This window comes from Sinohyriopsis cumingii, chromosome 4 (genome assembly GCF_028554795.1).
Source record: "Sinohyriopsis cumingii isolate HCF-2022 chromosome 4, ASM2855479v2, whole genome shotgun sequence".
NCBI classification, from domain to species: Eukaryota; Metazoa; Mollusca; class Bivalvia; order Unionida; family Unionidae; genus Sinohyriopsis; species Sinohyriopsis cumingii.
This window is the reverse complement of record NC_142964.1, coordinates 71,489,189-71,514,540: the sequence shown is the minus strand read 5'-3', so window position 1 is coordinate 71,514,540 and position 25,352 is coordinate 71,489,189. Positions and strand designations below refer to the sequence as shown.

The 25,352-nt window shown below is 35.9% G+C and overlaps 1 protein-coding gene across 1 annotated transcript in view; it reads left to right on the top strand.

The window, feature by feature from the left end:
• The first annotated feature begins 223 nt into the window (after nucleotides 1-223).
• The window catches only part of LOC149801430 (arg8-vasotocin receptor-like), a 50,803-nt gene continuing 25,674 nt past the window's right edge, over nucleotides 224-25,352 (top strand). Inside the window, exon 1 of the mRNA XM_089955557.1 lies at nucleotides 224-724. Coding sequence (XP_089811683.1) covers nucleotides 278-724 — 447 coding nt within the window. The 5' untranslated portion in view covers nucleotides 224-277. The remainder of the gene's footprint in view (nucleotides 725-25,352) is intronic.

The window sequence follows — 25,352 nt, the reverse complement described above, 5'->3', positions numbered from 1 at the left end:
TCTGCCTTTATCTCATATATTAAATTCAATCAATCTTTGTTCTCTTGGCAAGTCTGGTATGTGGTACCATTAACTCCAACTTTGTCTGTGATGTATGAGTTACCAAGTCTATTTTTATTCTACTATCTGTACATTCGTACGTTATTAGTTTAGAGTCTCACTTACACATGCACATCGTTCATCTTTTTCTATTATTTATGTATTTCAGGATCAAATCATGGACGATGTAGACCTGCTTAGACCTATACAAGGACGCACGACAAATATAACCCCACAGATGCTCAGTACATCATTGTACTCGAATTATACGAACTCTACAGCCAAAAGCTCGTCATGTCCATCGTCTGTTCACGACATTGAAATTCACAAGACATTTCGAATAGTTACGCTCTACTTAACAATAATCATCGGCACCATAGGTGGATTTCTTGTTCTTCTTTGGATGGTTTGCAATCGCCGTCTAAAGGCGCGTCTTAACCACCTTTCTCGAGTGAATAGCTTAATTTTGAACCTCACCTTTGCGGATCTTAGTGTCATCTTTCTTGCAGTATTACCACAGCTGATTTGGGAGTATGTGGACAGAGAATGGGTAGCCGGAGAGGCCATGTGTAAAATTGTTAAATTCTTACAGAGCTTTTCCATGATGTCCAGCAATTATGTGTTGGTCGTCATAGCCATCGACAGGCATCAAGCAATACGAGCACCACTGAAGGAACCCATTCCTGTAAGTTATGATTTTTATTCTAGTGGAAAGATACTATTTTAAATAAATGCATAAAAGATACAATTTAGATCTACGTCTTGATGTGATTTTACATTTTTCAAGTCTAACTTTAATTCAATTATTTATTATTTTAAGTATAATCTAATAATTTGACCATAAACAAGTCATATACAATTTAGCACTTAACTGTTTTTATAGTTATGTTTGTATTCGTTAGTTTGATGCAACATTGTAAATGGAGTTCTCGTACAAGTATGAAGTGAAACAGGTTGAATAATTTTTTAATTGAAAGAATACCTCTAAGATTCCAAAGAAATCTCAAATAATAATTTTTAAAAAAAAAAACAGAACCTGGGTTGCATCACACGGACCCCTCGCTGCTCGTTTAGGCTTACCCTAAACGATATTTCTGGTTCATTCGTTGGATTACTTAAATCTCAAACCGTATAAGAATTATAAGCGCACCACGCATGACGCCCTATAAGAACATTCAAAAGTCTCTGGCACGTATGGGAACGAACAAGCATCTTCTCAAATTATGATTGACATAATGGTGAATATCTGGAATCCTTGCAATCGTGAAAGCGGGAAAATAGTTCGTAGATAATTGTTTTAACTGACGTGAAGAAAAACCAAATTCTTCTAGTACAATACCAAATTCAAATTTAGAATTCAACTCGTAGATATCGTAGATCCATTAAATCTGTTGGTGAAGAAATGTCTTAGGAGCTGGACATATAATACTGTTTAAAACTTCAAAGATATTTGATTTTTTTTTAATTCAGTCTATTCTTACTTATATTCCTTACGCTACATCAACTTAATGATATCCGAAAGCTTGATAGCCAGCATGTTTCTAGCATGTTTTCCAACGATTCAATTTGTCGACTATACACATATCAGCCAATGTCGGCTTTAACAGATGCCGTTTTTGGCTAAGTTTTGAAATATTAGATTTATTTGTTTGCTTAGAACTGAGCCGCATCCTTAGAAAAATTAAGGATACGAAGGTGATATATAAGGAAGACATAATGAAATATTGTCCCGCCTTCTCTTCTGCCGTCTCGGTGATGACTCGTGGAATTTGAATATATATATATATATATATATATATATATATATATATATATATATATATATATATATATATATATATATATATATATATATATATATATATATATATATATATATATATATATATATATATATATATATATATATATATATATATATAGATAGATAGATAGATAGATAGATAGATAGATAGATATATAGATATATATAGATAGATAGGTATATATATATATAGATATATATAGATAGATAGGTATATATATATATATATATATATATATATATATATATATATATATATATATATATATATATATATATATATATATATATATATATATATATATGTATGTATGTATAGATAGATAGATATATAGATATATTGATAGATATATAGATATATAGATAGATATATAGATATATATATATAGATAGATATATAGATATATATATAGATAGATATAGATATATACATATATACATATATAGATAGATATATATATATATATATATATATATATATATATATATATATATATATATATATATATATATATATATATATATATATATATATATATATATATATATATATATATATATATATATATATATATATATATATATATATATAGGGGGTGATGGTTAGAATCCGACAAAATATTTCCACACACTTAACCGCTCTCTTTTGTCGTGAAGACTATATATGTGTGTGTGTGTGTGTATGTGTGTGCGTGTGTGTGTATGTATGTATATATCGATTGAAATTTGAAGTAAGTAAATTTCTTAGTCAAAATGTAACATTGCACGTGCCCATTGTCAAACTGTTTAATTGTGTAGATAAATAGCTTTTGTAAGTCCGTAAACATTTTAATTTCGGCGTTATAAGTTCTTCCAAGTAGTCCTTAATCCCATAGTGACATATTGGTAGTGATCCCTTTCGCAAGTTATTGGAATTGTTGAAGTACATTTTAACTTCTTATGCGTCAGTTCATTCGATTTGTTTAGTTTTACTCTCCTCAAGTAGCATGTTGTTATTCTTATTCTTATTATTATTATTATTACATCCATCCAGCACTTTCTCTTCTATGTATATACCTTGATATCCAGATGTAGTTTTCCTCCTTGTTGAAATCACATTAAAAGTCTGAACACTAGAAGCAAAAATGTTGCATTTTCAAAGCTGGCGCGCAAAGGTGATCCAAATTCTTTGTAATGACTTACTTAAACTGGTAACACCAAGCACACCGCTATAGTCCATGTAGTTAATATACTCACTAGTGTTCCCCTGCATCATTTTGTTTCGTATGTGTTGATACTAGGTCCGGATGTTTGACATGAGGGTAATTCTCATTTAACGTTTTCGGTTCTTAAACATTATCTTTTTTTGGATGCTTTTGCTTGCTTCTCACTGCCGTTGCGCTGCTTGTTCTGGTGCACCGTTTGACAATGTTAAGGCGTTTTATGACATCATCTATTCATTTTCTTTTACCATATTTTTAAATATTTTGTATTATAGATTAGAATTTGATATTCTTTATACGAATAATTTATATTTCTAATTAAAATTTATGACACAATTATTCTTTAATTTCATTATTAATCTTAAAATTTCTTGACATCATGAATTAATTTTATATCATAAATTCAAACTTATGATATTATCACGGGTTTAACTAATTACATCATAATTACTTTTTTCTCAATTCTGGCTTAGAATTATTCATCACATTTGTGCCACAGAAAATGGCGAGAAGAGTCAAAATTTATTGAAAGTTTTGGTAAAGTGGAGGATTTTACTGCATTATAAAATACTTACAATTATATCTGAGTAGGTGCAAAGGCATGCATTTGTGTGCTTTTGGAACTGCAATCTCCAGATAGCTTCAGGTACCATCCGTTCCTTTATGATATGCAAGGGACGGAACATAGCACATTTAAATCAAAGAAACGTGATTTATGATTGTGCCCACCAGCTTTTAAACCTAGCGGCAGTTACATAAGATAGAGATTAAACCATTCCACCTGTTATGTCCCGGTTCAGGGAAGGTATCAAAACTTGTAGAGACTATATTAGAATTGCTGATATTCAAACAATGCTGAGGAATTTAAAAGATCCTACATTCAAAATTATCATATCGTACAAATCAATATTTGAATTGATGATATTATAAAGTAATATCAAATGTTTGAATTAATGATATCAAAAAGTATTGTTAATTCATGCTGTCACAAATCTGAATACATATCATAAAATTTTTATATATCAGAAGATAATATTTGATATCACAAATTAAAATTCATAATCAAATAAATTTATCATATATCATATCATATCATATCATATCATATCTGTAACGCCCTCACTCTTTGTAAAGGGTGTGAGTGGATTGGCGGATTGTACCTTCTTTCTAGGTGTCCGCTTTATTTGGTTATCGTTATCTAGGAGATGATCTCCCTCGGTGTTATTGTCCGGATGGAGTAAACTTATAGGTAGAATAAATAGAGATCTGAGCAGATATATAGAACAGATTGGCTCGACCCCCGTACATTAAAAATCAAAATTTAATAAATTACATAAACAATGGTGATAATACAATACATTAGAAAGGTACACTTCTTTTTGGAATAAATCTTTCACCGAAATTCAAAACACAATAACTTTATACAAATAGCCGATCTGTTTTACTGACAGAATTAGTTCATACGATCGAGTGAACAATCGAAGTCATTGCCTTGAATAATCTCATAACCTGCTGATCTCTGGTTCACTCCAATTTCACTGTAGCTGTTCTCTGTCCTTTCGCCTTTTCCCCTTCCTTTTCTCTCCCAACTGTTTCGACTCCTTTCGGCCCTCAAACTTTGTGTGGGTAGGTGGATATGTAAGCATGTAGATACGTCAGTGCATAAGTACATCTGAGGATACGTATGTGAATACGTCTGAAGAGTTTTTTCCCCTTTGAAAACAAACAGAGAGCGACCTTAGATTTCTGTCTATTATTCCACTGGGAATAGAACATTACTCCCCTCTCGTTATCAGATCTTACTATCGGCATTCAACAGATACCAAAGGCTATTTTATCGGGCCAAACATGGCAGACCAAATCAATCAAAGTTTCATAAGATTAATGTACTTCCTCATGGCTAATTCATCACGTCGGATTAACACACGAGACATGACAGTTCCGTTCTAGTCTCAATTATACAAATGAATGAATGAAATTCATTACATTACTACGATATTTTAGTGAATATACACATTCAAGACTTTATCATCCGTAAAATTACCTAAGATCGGTGAATTCACACGGATTCTAGTAACTCATATCAACTAAAGAAATTCATGAAATTCTTAGAACCTAATTCCTATACAAACAAGACGACTAATTCAAACAATTCGACAACCTTATATAAAGAAGATTATTGACGTATTCATATATATATATATATATATATATATATATATATATATATATATATATATATATATATATATATATATATATATATATATATATATATATAACACAGTTATACTCATATCAAGAGAATTGATCTACGAATTTAAACAACTAAATTCATGCACTTAATATCAAATAATTCAAGCAAAACATTATACTGGTATCAATAAATTTCATGAAATTGACGGAAATACCTTTTGTGCTTTCAAGCGTTTCTCGCTTCAACCGCCAAATTGTGTCCGTCGACCATCCAGACATCCGGTCCCTTGGACAAATGTTTTACGAGAGGATTTCTTCCAAATTCACACTCAGAGTCCCCTGTACTTGCAGCAAAGCTTAGACTAATTCGATTTTTCGATGGGGAGAATATTTGTAGCTAGGACATTTTGTGTGGGAAACACGCCCCTTATTTAGCTAACCAATCAGGATGAAATACATTTACCGCCTTTATAACAAGGCGCCAAAATTGGGGTCAACTTGACATCTACTCCAGAATAACGGTTCTGCAGAAGTTCAATTCTGATAGTTCCGATATGAAATCGAAGTTAACACTGTCCCAAATTGTCCATCTTGCGGTTAAGTAAAATATAGCTTCATTTAAAAATCTCTACCTCTACCGACCAGACATTAGAAATCATTGCAGTATAGTGATTTAACAAGCGCCTGTCTCCATGAATCTAATTAATTGTTCTCTTGCCCAAACTAATGTGCTTTTCGTAAATTGACAGAAATTTTCCCCTTCACGATATCATCTCATCTCACCTCACCTCACCTCACCTCACCTCACCTTACCTCACCTCACCTCACCTCACCTCACCTCACCTCATATCGACCACTCCGGTGGCCTAATGGTTAGAGCGTCCGCCTCGGATGCGGAAGGTCGCGGGTTCGAACCCCGGCTGAGTCATACCAAAGACTTATAAAAATGGTACTAACAGCTTCCTCGCTAGGTGCTCAGCATTAAGAGGTTAGTGTTAGGACTGTCGGCCTGGTGTCAGGGTAATATGACTGGGTGCTATATCATGCTACATGTCTGCGTCATGATGCCCCAGTGCTAGACATCACTGTAAAGTGCCACACTGCAGACATTGTAGCGATATGACTGAAAAATTGTTAAAGCTACCTTAAAAATCCAAATCAATCACACACATATTATATCATATCATATCATATCATATCATATCATATCATAGCATATCATATCATATCATATCATATCATAGCATAGCATAGCATACTGAATGGATAGTATACGCCGCCAAATAAGCAGTTGTTGTTTCTCCCTTCGTGCGTTATGTACGTAAATGAAGTCGGTCAGTTTTCTTATTTTCTAGGTGGAAACGTAGATGCATGGGACCTTTCAATAAATGCAGTTTCAAAAAAATATAGTGTTTTATTCAAAACAATCTGCAGTTTTCTTTTGCAAAGTTTTATGTTCATTACTGTTTGTGAGAAATCGAAATTGAAAGACGTGGCCTCGACGGATATAAGTTTTGATTCCCCCGAGATATATGTAGACATTTATAAACACATTCCGCTTTTGAATATAAGGATCATTAATAAGTTCTGTTGAACGAAACCAATTTCTTGACAAAGTTAGAACATTCGCCCTATTTAATCCCATTTTAAAAGAAGTTACACACACACACACACACACACACACACACACACACACACACACGACCTTTCTTCCAGGAAAGAATATAAGCAAAAATGTATACATGGCATTGTAGTCTTTTATTCTTATACAATGCCGGTACAAATTTATACAAATATAAACTTTCAAACAGTTACAAATCATTAGAAGGAATTATACATTGCTGTCACTGCTCTCTCCCCAGGTCCGCTCCCTCTCCTCGTTTAGGGTTAGAAGTTGAACCCTTACACACATTATACTTTGTCTCCTCAATGTATTAATAATGCTCCTGTTCTGGCTAAGATTTAATATATCTGAGTACAGTTTGTCTGTCGATAATAGTCGTGCACGTGCAATAAAAACTAAAGAAAGAAAAAGAGTCTTATTTTATCTTATATAAGTACATGGTATCATTTAAAGTTTAAATTTCGTCTTGCTACCTGAAAATAAACTGCCTTTATAGTTGATGGCATCCTCCAATTCGGTGAGGATAATATTTATTCTGTATTGAAGCTAAGCTAGTGTCGGGTTAACAATGAAATGTACGATATGCAATGAACTTATTCGGAAAATGTTTACGGCTTTCAGAGTTTAAGTTTCACGCTTAGTTCCATATACACACGTTTTAATAACTGGATAATGCAAGGCACACACGTGTTTTAAACACTCACGTGATCTACTCTGGATAATAAACAGTACAATGGTTCAGTTTTTAGCAGTAGTTCTCAGCATCGTATTTCATAACTGGCTGCATATTGTTCCCATATACTGATGCGATACTTTCAACGTATCTAAGATCTACTGTTTAGGTTGCTTTATTTGACTGGCTTAAAACATCAGATGAAATATTTTTTTCCCATTTCTCTTGTAATGTCAAGATGTATGATAGAGAAGGTCCCGGATTAGAATGAAAGTCAATGGCTTATACTGTGCTTGTCCTTTCACGAAAGCGAAATTGCAAATATTTGTGTCTGTATGGCGGATAATACTGAGTTTTGGTAACCAAAACTATAAATTGTTGAATATTGTAAACGAAGAGGCTCTCGTTTAAACAGTAGCATTTAGACATGGTATAAAATGAACAAAGATGAAAAACGAATGAATTTATAAAAGATGACGATTAAAGATGAGAGAATATAAAAGAAGAAACTATTAATTAATATTTGTACGACACTGTATATAGAGTTGGAAAAGAAGGAAGAACACAAGGGGATGACCAAATTAAAATAAAAGGTGAGATTAAAATGAAGTGTTTCTGGTTGGTACAGAAGAGATGACCAATCATTTTTTTACAGCAGTTCAAATTCTTAGCTTTGCGTACGTGTTAGTAATAGGGGCCTTTAGCATATTTTTTTTTACTATCGATATGGCTCCTACAATAATGCCGATTGTTGTTCCTAAGAGAACTGTTGTAGTCAACGCCAAGCCACCATTGTTGCTGGAGCGCATCCGCAAATACCATCTATGATAACACACACGTGCTTATCCATGCACGTGTTTATTTCGAGAGTAAACCGATTTTCTTAACGATTTCATATCGCAGCTATTGTTTCGCCTCCATTATTACTTCATGTCGGTAGCTTTGAGGGTCCATCACAGCTCTTTTATGTATACTGCTACCGCAAGGCATAATTAATTGCTCGACAGATTCGCTCTGTTCAACTCAACATGTACATTCACTTCTTATAATTAACTTTCTTCACTTATGCAACTCCCATTCAATATAAGAAAATATCTTCTTTGCAACTAGATATACCCTGGTGATTTTGTGTTCCGGTGGCTATGCCTTACTTTAATTCGAACTGCAATGATAACGCCCCTGCTTGGTGTCTTTAAGAATCGTTCTCGTTTTTGTCCGAAACCTGTTAAGCGGAGAAGTGCGTACATGTTGAATAACAGTCAAGATCTTTCTTTTCTTGGCGGGGTTGTGCTGCTTTCCACGAATGCTTGCAGTGCTTCCAGGAAAAGATGTCAACATATGTGACCGCATGTTCGAACTTGTAATAGTAGCTTTGAATAAAACAGAGGTGTATGTAAAATATTAAGAACATCACCTGGCTGTGTAACCCAGTAAGAGTCAACATATGAAAGATGTCGAGGCATTAAAATGCATGCAACCCAATAGGTTCCTCTTCATGTTGTCTGATCCAGGTTAACAATGCCGGTTTTCCATCTGTATGGGATCACCGACGTAGCTGATCCCGTATCAAGACACCTCGGAAATGTTTGATCGATGGAGAAGTTTCCGGAGCCGTTAACGTCGAGGCTGCAACCGATGACCACTTCCATGTTGGAAGCTTCAGACTGGATGGTTGAAGACCCTTTCCTTCGTATGCCCATTGAGCGTCTATGCAACGTTAATCCGCCTTTTTCAGAACCATTCCAGATCAGGCTACGACGGCCCTAGCGCATCTCCTTTTTGAACCGCGGGAGCAGAAACTGCCAACAACACTGGAATGGCAGTGAGAAGTGGAAATAGTACGATGTCATGTTCCATCGCGGCGACCAAGACAGATGACAAATTGAGAGTTATCTCGCGGCGTTGACGTTTGGCTGATTCTAAGTGTTGCGCCTGTGTGGGTGTTAACATTAGTGAGTGTGGTTCGGGATAACTTGTGTGAGAAGGTTTCGAATGAACTCCAGTTTGTTTTCTTATAGCGGCTAAGATCTTTTCAATTTGACCTCAGCTCAACATGAACAGTTTATGCAGATGTGATATTTTACTTGAAAATTTAGGTGCTTTTCTTGTGGCCTGAAAGGTCCATTTTAATACTAAGATTGTAATGGGATCTACGCTTGTCTTTAAAAACTGGAGTAAATGGTGTCGATAGTTGCTGCCGCAATTACTGCAAAGAATAATGTTTCAAATTATTTTTCACGGGAGGTGAACACATTCATCTCTGTTTCATGTGTATTGGAAAACGGACACAAGTTTAATTTAAAGTGCTTTAATAATTAACAGCGTTTAAGCGTTATCACGGAAATACACCAGTCTTCAGGATAACGAAAAGAGACTATATGCTCTCTTTGACACTAATTAAATGGAAACGGTAAATATAGTGAAAAATGATACATAACAAAGCTTTGCAAAACTGAATTTGAAAACTAATTGTTCCCAAATTACAAAATGTTGATAGTGTAGAAGTTTTCGAAAGTGCGAACACAGTCCTAAGTTTAAGTGTAAGTGTAAGTATTTAACGTGGTCACCTTGTATTTTACTTGATTAACATGTCTTTACATTTAAAATAAACTTTCTCTAAATGTATAATCATTTCCCAGCCCTCTTCACTTCCGTACGTTAGAAAAAAGTATGCTTAGCTTTATCTGTCCCTCTCTCTCTTCTGTGCCTGTCTATCTGTCTGTATCTCTCTCTCTCTCTCTCTCTCTCTCTCTCTCTCTCTCTCTCTCTCTCTTGCTTCACTTGTTTCAAGTTTGGTTTTCACTGGATAAATCTATATTTTGAAAGGTTACAATTTACCTTACAGAAATGCTCGCAAGTTAAGGAACTTACAAAATCTCAACCTGGATGCAAAAAAAACAACAACAGAAAGCAAAACATAATTCTTTGAAACTTGAGAAGACAGCCAAAGAGAATAATTATCTGCCGTTTGCCATCCGAATAAACATATCCTTGCATTCAAGTGACATCATTTGCAAGGATTCTGTAGGATTCCTCGGACAGAAAATTAGAAAACTGGATCACACCCAATAACATATATTCAGTTATTTTCCTGTCTTATGCAAGATTGCATCTCAAATTACAATATGGAGGTATGTGTCTTAGACCACTCTCTGTTAGGTCTATATATGATATGCTCTATCAAATATATTATATGTAATCGAGTTTGACCGGAACTAAACGGTAGACCGAATAAATGTTGTACTTACTGATAAACAACCAGTGTATTTGGTCACGTGGATATGAGAAAATTAGTCCAGACTCGACATGGGCTCGTATTCTATTTGGCCTGTGTAGCTTTTCGGACAGAACCAAAATCAATGAGTTACTGTTATCTAATCCGTTTAAATCAATGCAAAGACATACACACACATCAGTATGTGAGTCAGATGTAACGACTTTTCAAAAGACATTTGCGACATATGGACAACATATGCCCATAAAGTGTTAATGTCTGCTCAATAAAGAACATAAACAATTGGCCTGTCGATTTCTGATGTTGGCAACTAGACGTGATCGAGAAATCAAGATCGAATTACTAAGATAATGACATTTTTACATACCTATCATTTCATTGTTTTGAATAGCTGATATACGCACGCAAATCAGTTTTATATATGAAACGTGTGTAACAACGCTTAAATCCTCTACTGATACTGTTAGTAACACGGCTTCTTCGATGTACGGTGACATAAGTTCAATAAATGTCAGGTACTCTTATTGTGCGGTTGCAAAATATTGCATCGCGGAAGATATCACCCTCAATAACTAGGATAGCTTCAATCGGAAGCCCGACTGATTGCGTTCGAACTACAGCTACATGACGTTTGTGAGAGGCTCCCATGGGAACATATAATGTGAATTACAACATTATTTCGGCAGTTATTTACAGCAGGGTTAAACAAATGTTTTGTTGGAACTTGATGACTCAGATTTGTTCAAGAGAATGGTAATCATTTATATTTGTATGTCAAATGAAGCTACGGCAAAGTTATTCAGACTTGTTCAGTTTCAACCAGGAAACCTCGAGAAAAAAGTAGTTCCAGCCTCGTTTGAAAGTATGGTCAAAAAAACTAACGTTTCCCTGCTTGTAGGAAATGACCGTAATAACTGAAAAGTGCATAATAAATGGCTGTTACGATTAACTTTTTTAAAATTCGTTGAAAACAGATCGCTGCCAAAGTAGTTCCTATACAGGACTGTACATGCGCTAAACAAAAAGAGAATATATTTAAAATATGCACAATTTTATATTCTGTTTGATATTCCGGATTACATTAATGAATAGAAAACGTGTGAAAAAATGTAGCAAACTGGATTTTTCTTTTGCTACGGCTATAAACATCCTAGGTTTCTCAAGCTAGTTTTTCTCTCTTTTGGCACAGTGCGAGATGACTTGCCATTTTCTTGATGCCATCTCCGATATCCGATATTTCCAGGCTGCTTGGGAACTCTTACAGACTTGTCTCATGTTTTTGTCATCTATTTAAAAGTGTGTGTTGAGCAACTATATTCGGAGAAGTGAAATTTTAACATTCCAACAGAGAATGGGGGCCGTTTCAATACTCACAGATAATAAACTTATGTACACGTGTTCGATCTAAATTAATGAAATGCATCTTTGGTGGTATGCTTCTCATCGCCGTCTATCAGAACTTAAGATCAGGCACAATGTATGCAACATTCAACAAACAGGAAAGTATATGGAGTAAATATATAAAAAGTAAGTTTAATGACTATGTCTCAGTGATGATCGGAGGGGGGTATTTCGGGGCAGAAAGGGGGAGGATAGACCCTCTATTTCTAGGACGCTCATATAACATCTGGGAGATAATTCCAAAATATTTAAAGAGGTTTGCTTACTTCTTGAATGGCCTGATTATACAAGCAAGTTATAAATTACCATTTACACAGCACCGTCTGAAATGGTATTGTTTCTGTACCTAGCTCAGGATTGCCTTAACTTTGCGGAGTATTTTATGACTGTTTTATAGTTAGTTTTGCTGAATACACTGTCAACATAATGAGGTTTGGAACATTTTCCTGTCGCATATGTTTTTGTTTTTTTATTCGTGTATATTAAATCATGGGCTAACAGTGAGAGACACCCCCCCCCCCAAGTACGATGAGGATGGCGTATATGATATGACATTATTTTTACAAGATTTAATATGATTTTATTACACATAATTATTTGTCGACATTATCCTCCAGATGTCTTTTTTCTGCTAAGCATTAGAAAATCCTTTTGAGGATTCCATGACATTTCAAAACCATCGAGCTAAATAACTGTTCTATCCGAGCCCTCAGTACTACCTTAGCAAATCTCGTTCCGTTACCGAAGAACAATGCATGAATTTGCATGTAGTACGAAAACACCCAATGTGATGGTTCAAATCTTATGTTCCTTCGTCACGAAATTATGTTTTACCTCCCACTCTTCTCGACACTTGGCATTCGTACAATATTTCAAGTTAAATTTACGTTCATACAAATTCAAAGATAGCTCGACATTAATGCTATTTTACAGGCATGTATAGAAATTTGATTTAAGATGCGCCCGGAATGCTTAGTACTCAGCTGATGCAAACAATTTACTGACTTTAGCTCGGGGTTTTTCTCTTTTGCCCAATATACCTAATGACCTTAAATTGTGAAGGGAAATATGTTTATTGTGCATATCTAAAGCAGTCAAGCTTTGAGAATGTGGGTTCAAATTGAATGTTTGCCATCATGTTTTGCGAAAGAAACCTTTGTCCCATTGATAGAAGTTTTACAATGAATAACAAACAAAATGATAAAAAAATGATAAAGAAGTGTAACGTTCAGCATATCTTCGAAGAACACAATAAACAGTCGACGTCTCACAATCATTCACCCGATAAACGGTACTGTAGCTTATAAATTCTGCAAAAAATTTAAAAGATGCCCTGATACGGTCTGAAGATTCCCTGGAGAATTTTAGACTTGGCATCCGTAGACACGGCAATAATAAGATTACAAACCTATACTTGGATTGTATGACAAGAAAATTAATTACAAATGTCAATTTCTACCTAATGTCTCTCCATAATGGCCCTGCCGAGTCTACTAAATTCCTCCTAGAGGAAAGAAAACTCGGATCCTATTAGATAAAACACCATTGCCGAGCTTGGAAATGGAATAGACTTGTTCAAAGCTACTGTGGTATCGAGTTATGGTTCTGGTGTCGCCATACACGAGAGGTAATGGTCTTCAGATGCTCTAACACATCATGCGGCAATCTTCCTTCTGTTCCTTAAAGTGAAGTTGCTATCATGTTTTCACAACTAAGCAAGGCTCTATTTGCCCATCTTAGTATTCAAAATATTAACAATATAATCTATGACTTCTACTGCACTAGAAAATAGGTGCTAGTTATTACTGATACAAAAACAGTATGAGTTGTGGGATGTGTCTTAAAATTGGATCGGGTTAGCTGATCTTCAATGTCTATCATTAATTTCTTCCATTAAAAGCGAAGGAAGTTGCATCTTTATTATCTATATTCTTAGCTTTACGATTCTCTTACTTCACCCTGTACGCAGGCGCCATAAAATAATGATTTTGACATCACCTCCAAAATGTCGAAATATTTATGGCTCTATTTATGCTCCATCATGTACCATTGTGTAGATGGCTGCTCCGTCAATGGGTCATTATCACATAGGATTAGTTTTCTTGCTTTGACGTAAGCATGGAACATGACAGAGAACTTTCCGCCATCTGCATGGTTAATGGTTAGTCGATGTTGAGGATAAAAATACAACAAAGTTGATTTTTATCTTGAAGTGTCAGATTTTATTTGACCCACGGGTTTGGTCCACCTTTTGTATCAATATCACCATCATAAAGATAAGAGTCAACGAGAAACGTTCAATGAAAGGCATTGTGACAAACTAGGGCCAAGAGATTATAAAACTTATAAAAGACGTCATGTGCTGTAGAGTTTTACAACCTCATCAGCATCATGTGTAATTATATGTATTTGCTTAGTTCGAAGTGCAATGTAAGTTTTATGTGTCAGATTTTACAAGAATATGCTGAATGAATAGTTTGCAATTAGCGTCACTTTAATATCAAGACAGTAGTTAGCAGGCGTGTGCGTGCCTGTGTGTGGGATTTGGATTTTTAACGTAGCTTTAAATATTTTTCAGTCATATCGCTACGATGTCTGCAGTGTGGTAGTTTAGCATGATGTCCCACCCAATCACATTATCCTGACACCAGGCCGACCAATCCTAACACTAACCTCCTAATGCTGAGCGCCTAGCGAGGCACCTGATAGTACCATCTTTATAAGTCTTTGGTGTGACTCAGCCGGGGTACGAACCCGCGACCTTCCGCATCCGAGGCGGATGCTTTAACCACTAGATCACAGGAGCGTTACTTAGTTAGCAGGCAGTTTAACTTTAATATCAAGGCGATAATAAGCAGGTAGTCGAACTTTAATATCAAGAAAATAGTTTCAATATAGTCTAAATTGAATATGAAGACAATAGTTTGCAGGTAGTCTGACTTTACCATCAAGGCAATATCCTTCATCATCATTATTCACGTCCCACTTCATAGGCAACGGAAACATCTCTGGCTTTTCTGAAGTGGCAATATATCTCAGGAGCAACAATCAGTCGAAGCAACTGATGGAATTAGAGCCACATGAAGCAGACAAGAGCTCTTATAACTATAGTTGCTACTATAGTGCTTTTGTGGCGATCTATGATATTTTAGCGCGACACCATTTATAAAAACAAAAGAGACAGAACTGACAACAACTTACTTTGACTCAACACGTGCTATCCAATAGACACGTAGCTTATATGCTATTCAATGTAAATTATAGCTTTTTTCTTAGAAGAGATGATCACAAAAATAATGCAGCTTACCAAATTAAAATAATTGCTATTTATCAAAAGATTTTAAAGCCTGAGCAGCTATGGTTTCTTTAAACAGCTAGATTCAGTAGCGCATTAATTAGAGATCTGGAACCAGTTCAGAGAGGCTTATTTGAACCGAATGTGTCTTTTGTATGTTGTGTATTTTGATCGTATTCTCTTCAAGGGCACAGTGGTTGAAATTGAAACGTTGTGGTTGAATTTTGTGTGCGTGTATATTTGTGAAGAAGATTTGTCAGTTATTTTGGAGCATGTAGAACTGTGTTGTCAAGCGATCAGTTATGTATCTAATCTGGACAAAGTATAGCAAGAAAATTACCCAAAACCATCTTGTTCTGATCACAAGTTTTCGATTGTATCCAATCTTCCAGAACCACTTTCTGTACAAGTGTAAAGGTCTCGTAGACTACCTTAGGTTGGGGTGGGGCGCTCCCAGTATTATCCTTAATTATTACAGAAGACCCACCCTGGCTCGTTTTTCTTAGAAATTGAAGTAGTGATAGAGATGCATAGCTCCGAGCCCCCAGTCAGCGATGCCGACAGTTAAATTACTGAATACACAAAAGGTGGAATTCAAATAAACAACAAATTTATTGCCATTCAATAACATATAGTCCTTCCTCAAATGACATTCAATATTCAAAACCCTATCACTCGTCTTTCACTCGACCAAGTGACGGCCTATTTCATCATCTGACTTAGTGTGATAGATTTTCCTCCTGTCATGTGTTTCTACTCATCTGTAGTATTTCTTGACTGGTACCCAGTACCCCTTCAGTCCAAAAACCATGTCCTTCACCCTTCCACTTCCTCCACTTCCATTCTCTCCTTTTCTTGTCTCCCAGAGACTCGGGACCAACTGTACCAGGGTATTTCCCTTCTGTCTCCTAAAGCTCCTCCGGTCCCTAAAAGCTTCATGTCCGAACATACACAAGGACATTAGTATATTCCTCTAGCTATCTAGTCTCACACTAAACAACAAGCTATCATCAGATAAGCCATTACCTTCTTTGGTCACGCATTCGTGCACATCGAAATACCCATACGTTCTGGTATGGTATACACGGTATCAACTGCTTATCATGCATATATCAATAGATTTCATCACATCGGTATATATAGATTCTCAATCTTATTATACAGAACAATATCACATAATCAGACGCATTTCTGTACATTACACTTCTACAAAGTGTACACAGATATCCACATATCAATGCTGATATATCCTTACACATTATACTCCATCAAAGTATACACAAATAGTCAAATACCCCTATTAACTAATGTTGCACACTGCAACCATTATACAAAGTTATAATTCAATGCAACATTTACAAATCTAGAATATCACATGAATAAATGCACGAGGTTACTACGAATTAATCAAATAGTAAATTACAATATTAATTCTTTACATAAACATATCTCATATCTCAAAATATGCATGTAGATCAAACACTACAAATGAATCAAACCCTACAAATGGTAATTCTACGTACTAACGATTCTAGTAATGAATTATACATACTGCACATAATTCAAGTACAATTACCTTGCCGTAATAGATTGCGACAATCGAGCAAATGAGTCACTGACCTGGCCGACGTTCCTTTGTAATTCCCAGAATAACAATGTTTCCCGCCAATTTCGAATGACGTTTGAGTAGCTTATAACTTCCTTATGTAATTCCCGCAAAATGGTTTAGCGACTACTGACGTTTAGTTTCAAGACACTAGATTTAAACTTGCGATTCCAATGGTGGCCACGCCTTGCTCAATGCGAGTGGATGTCGATTCACCCATGGTCTACATAATTAGCAGACACTGGCCCCTCCCCGGCAGTCTGTCAAGGGTGGATTTACGACCCCCACTTGATGTTCCTTTGAGCCCAACACCGGCAATCCATGCCACTTACCTGTGAATCGCACGCAGCCAAATAAGGCGCCAGTAACAAGTTCCTATGGCCATGTTATATACAACTGGCTTCCCACCCGTCCTTTTGATGTCGGCTTATACTATCATAACATAAGCCGGCCGGCCAGCTGGGTACACATCGCTTTGACACTCAATGTTCGCAAGACTGACACTCGCAACCATTACGAAGCGAATAATTAGCCTCAGGGTCTAGCATATACATGTTGCAATCTGGCTATTGTTCCTTACTTATAACGTGACAATAAGCAAATGTAAACGATAGTTGTGCTTTACTAGTTCCTATATAAAAGTGTCCCTCAGCGTAATATATAGCACTGGCACCCGATGTAAAATTGATTGTTGAAATATAATCGGACAAAATATGAATTTAGTGGAGAAACATGAGCCTGTTCTTCCCAGTGAGGAGAATACAGTTTGGCTTAGACCTAAGTGTGTTTGTCCTAGTAAGATGAATACAGTTTGGCTTAGACTGGTGTCAAACTATTATTCCCAGTGAGATGAATACAGTTTGGCTTAGACTGATGTCAAACTATTATTGCCAGTGAGATGAATACAGTTTGGCTTAGACCTGAGCCTCTTAGTCCCAGTGAGATGAACACCGTTTGGCTTAGACTGGTGTCAAACTGTTATTCCCAGTGAGGTTAATACAGTTTTGCTTAGACTGATGTCAAACCGTTATTCCCATTGAAATGAATACAGTTTTGTCTAGACTGATGTCAAACTGTTATTACCAGTGAGATGAATACAGTCTGGCTTAGACTGATGTCAAACCATTATTCCCAGTGAGATTAATACAGTTTGGCTTAGACTGATATCAAACTATTATTCCCAGTTAGATGAATAAATTTGGCTTAGACTGATGTCAAACTTCAGAAACACAACGTTGAAAGTTGTAAATACGGAAACATCTTTGATGTTATTTCCAAAAAAGTTGCGTAGTGTTTTATGAATTGTATTTGTTCGTTACCCTTCTCAGAAAAGTTAAGCTTTTCAAAGACATCAATTTCAGCATATTAACTGATGCATGTGATAGTTTTAATAATGAAAATATGAACACTTCACACAGAAGGTCTGTTGTTGCCTGATCTGAAACGCACAAAAGAATTTCTGAGTGAAAATATAATTTCATGTCAGCGTCCTTTGACCGATTATACAATAAATCGCTTGGCAATTTGATTTTAAAAGCCTGAAGAAACTCTCATCAGTGGGCTATTTCTACATAGCGAACTACAAAAGAGGTAAATCGATTTATGATATTGTTTTGCAGTACAAATCAAAGCAAGACAAGTTTTAATTAACTGAATCAGTCACAATATAGAATAGCGAATGAAAGCACAGCAAGCGTGGAAACAAATAAAAAGAAAACAATTTTGAGTTTTGAGTCCTTCTATGTCGTGTCAGCTTCAAGCATGCATGATGCAGGATTTTAAATTGTATTTGTGTGATAATTCACTATATTTCCGTACATGTCTAGCTTGCATGAAGTATTACGGTTCTATTGTCTTAAAATAAGTAATAGAAAAGAGCGAAAAGCAGCACGTTTTGTAAAATTCAACAAATAATGTAGTTCCGTAAAATAAAAGGTGAAAATGTAAAAGAATACCTTACTGTATTGCGAATTAAATCCCAAAAAATCCTAGAATTTCTAACATATGTCCTAATGATTAAAGTTCAGAGTAAACTTTAGTGGTATTCCAAAATAAATCCAACTATGAAAGTGTTGATGTGCCTGTGATGGCCGTAATAGTAATGATATACCAACAGGTTTTTTTTTATCCAATCCGACTGAAACAATATAAGAATATATCCTTGTTTATCTACTTGATAGCTGGTCACAAATAGCATGTTCTATTAAAAGAAACTATTATTTAATGGAAAATTTCATTGTGGAAGGTTCCAAATATTTATAAGACAAACTTTTAGTTATAATTGGAACGTCGGTTACTAAAAGTATAATATACAATGTGATAAACAACGGGAAGATTGAAATTTCTTGGGGAATTTCAAATGTTCTGGATTCAGATTAAGATCAACATATTGTTTACGAAACCAAAATCAATGGTTCAGGTCAGGTAGCTTAACGAAGCTGAATCTTATTTACGTAAAGGCAGACCTATGCGGCTATTTATACTTTTGCATGTTCTGTTAAAGATAGAATACATAAAGGTGATCTATAAGAAAATGGCTCATGAGTGAAGTGGAAACGGAATTATTTTGAACAAATGAAACCACAAGTGACAACACGAAGTCGTTCCACGCTACGAGCTAAATATTTCCTTGTAATTGGCAACCAATCGTAGTCTTTTCTTTTCATAATAGACTTGAAGGGAAAGCATCGATTTTCATGGAAGTTTCCATTCTGTCGATGCCAAAGCTTGGAGACAACAAGTTCATCACCACTGTGGCGATATAACTCTTTTCTCCGATGCATTTTAATATCCCATTCTCAAATATACATGAAAGAACTTATATGTAACCTCGAGTTCAAACCTTGAGTGTTCGATGACTCTTTTTCATGGAATGAAATGATCTGAAATTAATAAGTGGAATATACACGCAATTAAATGTCCTGAGCTGATGTGGCCAAATATTGTCCTGATCAATTGGCTTACCGTCTTTACTAGCTTATAAGACAAGTCCAACTGTAACCTACAAATATCCGGATAGGCCGTAGCTTAATTCTCTGGCAGATCTTGGTTGTGCCATTTGTTAGGAGGAACAAACAAGCTAGACCCTGATCAGCAGGCACATTATGCTACGAAAGGATAGGAACGTTGTTGATTGCAGTTTGACAATACTTATAAGCGAGTACAGACAGTATAATTGCACCGCTCGAAGAGGCTATGGGCTGTTTGTCTATGGTATTGTGTTAGTGAATTGTGCAAACCCGACAGTGCTGCCTTCAGATGGGTGTGTTTTCATCCAGTGAAAGATAGACTGACATTCATATTTCTACTTTTGTCGGATCGTTATCATTCTTGTGAGATGGTGGATTTTCCATCAGTTTCAAACGATTCGCATTAATATATACTATAATAGTCGAAACAAATACAACCGGGAGTTTCAACTGAATAAAACCAGACAGACTATCATTTTCATAGACCGTTGTATTAATTTTGTTCTCACAATGTGTTAAACATACTCAAGACAAGGAAGATCAGTTCGTATTGCTCATAGACGACAGGTCAAGAATCTTGTTTATTTACTCCAGTGATTTGTTCTATATGGTGGCAGATTTTCCCCTCATCCGCTTAAATAAGCGGACGCATTCGTTCCCTATGTTGTCATAATTATGAATAAATCGTCTTAAGGCGAGAAATACGTCAACTTATGTAAAATGTAAGTCGAAATAGATATTTATTTATGTCGACTCAATCACAGGACATTTTTACCAAAAACTGCGTTAATGTCCACTTATTCCATCTGTGATGGCAATATTTCTGCTACACTTCCATTTAAAATAGATGTAGTAGTCATTCAGATTTGCCGAAATAATTATAAATAAGTCGTCTTTTCTGTGTCGACTTATTAGCAGGAGAAGTTGAACAGGTCGTGTTAATGCTAACACGAGCCCTCCGTTGTAATCACTTGAATTATTCAGATAATTCGGTATCATCTTGAAAAGAAGGTGGCAATTTAGGCGAGTTTTTTGGGCATTAATCGGAATACACCAGGTTGTTACCGCGTTTTCTTGTCTTGTTATATATTTTGGTTACGTGTTGCAAATATTGATACAGTCCGTTACTTGCATTTATACAATGTTAATCTCGTACTTCCAGGCACGCGTATGAACCTTCCATTTTATTATATGTGGCTTACAGCGAAATTCGTGCATTTTTATATTCTTTTCTTTTCGTCAGCTGCATGCTTGAACATTTGGAGACATATGCATCACTAATCCGGTGACGATTGCAGCAGCACAAAATACTGTCAAAGTTGTGTGGAATAGTTTTGGGTTAAAGTGCTTGCAGGCTAGGTATGGGAAAAATATCGTTGCGCGGAAGCAGGTAAGATACTGGATTCCGTAAAGCACTTGTTTCCCTCTTTTCAGTTTTAGATATCTGTCCGAAATGACATCTAATTTACAAGATCTCACTGGCTAGTGTGCCTTTTACTGACTACGTTACCTCTGATCCCACATCTTAGAAAATAAAGTAAATAGCTGGTTTGCATTTTTGTTTCTTTTTCTTAAATTTAGTAATAAAATTAGAACAACTCGCAGACAAAGCCTTTTTAAAAAAAACGTAATAAACAGCAAATAACGTCCGTTTATTCATCGATTTACAAGAACTTCTGGTGTCATCGTTTTAACTTGATATTTTAAAAGAAAATACGATGTTTTGTATGTTCTTAACGTAATGGTCCAATATTTTCTATAGATGGTGATTTGGATGGCAACACAACCACTTTCCCAAATAAAAAAGTTCAACGATGCTAGAGGGCATTGTCACGTGATTCAGTTGTAAATTTAGAAACATAGATTCAATGTAGTTCATTTTTACGTCATGTTAACTTCTTGCGTAGAAATAACAGCTAAAATTTTGAACTATAGGATTAGCCATGATAATGTAAATCGTGAAAGGCACTAATGTATTGCGATAAAAGCAAGTAAAGGAACAAGTTAGTTCACAAGCTTGCATAATTAACCAGATTTCCAGTGGGGAAGGCATATGAGTCAGATAACCACAAACTGACTGCTAGCTCTCCCGTTTAAATCTAGAAAAAAGGTAATTGTAAAATCTGACGACCAGTGACCAAACATACTCTAAAAGCATTTTGAATTAAGTCTTGAGTCTTGAAAACCCCCTGAAAATTAATACCAGACCCGGAGATGGAACTCCAGAAGGGTACCTGGAGCATTTGAGCCTCTAACATACTTAAAGCGGAGGACGGTCATGAAAATAGAAGCGAGCGGTGTAGTGTCTCCTTACGGTGGTCGAGTAGGTTGCCGTTCTGGTCAATCAGCGAAAAGCACTTTTGCGGAGATATTTGTAATGCAAGCTGACAGGCAGGGGAGTTGCGAATACCAGGAACCGCCCTGGATTCTGGTCCTGCATGATAACTATACAGTTGACAGCTTTGACTAGCACTAGTCCACGGGCCACCCTAATAGCTGGCTCAGGCTTCAGTTTGCTATGACAATTGATAGGCAGCAGTGCTGGCCTCTATCGCTGCGGAAAGGGTTGGACCATCGGCAACAATTCTAATCATTGTACCATCGCCCTTTAGGACTTTAATCTGCAGCTGAATTTCCTGGTTAATGGCGTCTATTTAGCAGGTACCCTCTGACAGGTTTACCGTATTCCGGGTGGTTTCACTGTCGGAGGAAAACACAAAAGTATTGTTAGCCGAAAGGCTGGTAAAAGACTGGGAGCAGGTGTAGGATCAGCAAATGTAGACTCGTAGAGACACCAGCGCAATCTCCTCAATATCGCGGAGAATGGGAGCCTCCAATGCCGTCTAAATGATTACACTAAACGCGAGTTTTTTCTAGCTTGCTGTGGGGTCGCCGGCATGCTCTTCAATAGCTCGATGGCATGTCGATTCGTCCTTGCTTGTTGGCTTTAGCATTTACGTATTTCTTTTGTTCCTTTTCTGTGCATTTTTCGTTCATAATATCATTCTTTACTCAATTGTTGGTTGATGGCGCTACCCTAATTGATTAGTGCAATGCGCCTGTATCCAACCCGGAAAGATGTTATCATCGTATCGAGTTGTTTGACCAGCTTGTTCTTGCCACTGTAACAGAGGATCGCGCTAGCACTGTTAGCTGTGGGTATTCAGGCTGACTCTCGTGCAGCAAGTGTTGTTTTGTTTTCTTTTCATTCTGGCTCATGTTTATACAGTGTTAGTACTAGTGCTTGTTATTCGTGTCCGCACTCACACTTGAAATGTTGATTGACATTAACTCGCATGTGTGGAACTCTGCAATTTGCTCTTCCATAAACGTCTCAAACACAGTACTAATTGCCTGCTTTTTCCCCTCTAAAAAGAAAAAAAAAACATTTTAGAGGATGGCAGTACCATCCTTGCTGTTCGCAAAACAGGCACTGTCGGAAGTACTTCGCACGTTTGTGGTGCAATAGTCGCAATGAGTAACAGTCCAGCATGCTGCAAGAAGGTACGAAATTCATTGCTCTTTTGTCGAGCAATATGGGACACCTACAGCTAATTCCGCCACGAGCTTGGCGTCGAGGAAAACAGCAAGTAGGTGCAACGAGTCAAAGATATGGTTGTCACTTGACTCGGTGGCAAGACAAAGTATCAACGGCAACTGGCTTTCTGACCAAAACTATGGCAGTCTGGGAAAAGGTTCTTACAGATGCCCAGGAAAAGAGAGCTGCAGCGTCTGGGGAATAGCAAAGTGAAGCCGACGGCATGGAAGCCCTTCAGGACGATGATAACGGCAACGATAACAACGTTAACAACGTTTGTGGCGGCTAGCAATGCCCACCTAGCGGGTTTTAAAATCATAGTTTTGTGCCGGCCATGAGGAATGTCCCCCCCCCCCATTTTGTCACAGTAAGTGGATAGCGGTGATCCAACGGTGCACGCCAGCGTTTGTAGTGTTACGAGAAATATGCGGGAACGAAAAGTTGCTATATTCTGCTGACACCATTCTTACCTAGTAGTCTTATGTTACTTGTTTAGGCTCGAATAAACAGTAACAAAAGAAAAAGTGAAAACAACAAGCTTTACAAACTTTAACATAATTTATTTCTCTGGAGAAACACTGTAAAAATGAAAAATAAGAACTTACGGTTTTAAGAATCAAATCCAAAAATAATCCAAGAATAATCCACGAATTATTTTTTAGAAGTCCTAATAATGAAATGTTCTAATGAATTCAAGTTCTAGGCCAGAAAAAGTCCAAAATGGAAGGCGATGACGTATACTGCAGTCTTTATGGTGTTGTAGCGTCTACAGTTCTTTGCAATTCCACAGACAACAATATTCCGGTGTTTGAATTTCCGAATAAAATTTAAATAAATGTCTTTGTCTAAGAATTCTTTATGAGCACTCAAATATTTCCAGGAAAAAGAATTATCTTTTAGAATCCAAATAATTTTAATAAAAATTGAAATATGATTCCAAATGGAAACAAACGCACTTTCCAGCGTAAAAGCCCAACTGAGAATATATCTACTAACATCGGCAGAAAACCTGAATACCGTTTAATTTCGGAAAACCAAGAATTGCAAAAAAGAGGCTATTTACATATAAAATCACGTACTCCCAGTATGACCTTGATAAAAAAACCAATAATTTTTTTCGAGAATAAAATAAAAATAGAAAGTTCTTTACTTGTCTCAGTGATTTCTGAATCAAGGTCGGAAACTAAGTCAAAAATAGAAACAGTGTTTCTATTATTAGCCGACCACAAAAAGAATCCGGTCAAACTAAAATTTCTGGAAAATATCAAATTCTTACAAAATTACATTACTTTGACATGTAATTAAAATAAAAAGATTTAAAAACTTACAAACAATTAAATTAAATCAAATATAAATTAAATCAAATATACGTAACTGTAGCTACTTCGCAGAAATGTCAGCTGTTGGCTTGGTGGCGACAAGTATTTATACTATTTCAATAAGGGTTTGATTTTTAAGTGGATTTAATTTATTATTTCAATTGCTTAATTAATGGGTGAATTTTGCTATGTCATGGGATCATTGGATTCGCTATAAACCGTTCAAGTTTTATTTTCTTTAAGTATTGTTTTTTGTTACTTTTAACGTTACTATTGTCTTAACAGCTTCAGTTCAACAAGTTCTGTGATTAAAAGAATTATATTTTGGTACTTAAGTGACTTTCGCCCACTGTAATGGACCAATAATCGCTTTCATTCAATTAATAATAGATGGTATAACATTTTTGTATAATTGCCTACAATTGTTTGAAAAATTAATTTGATAGTATTG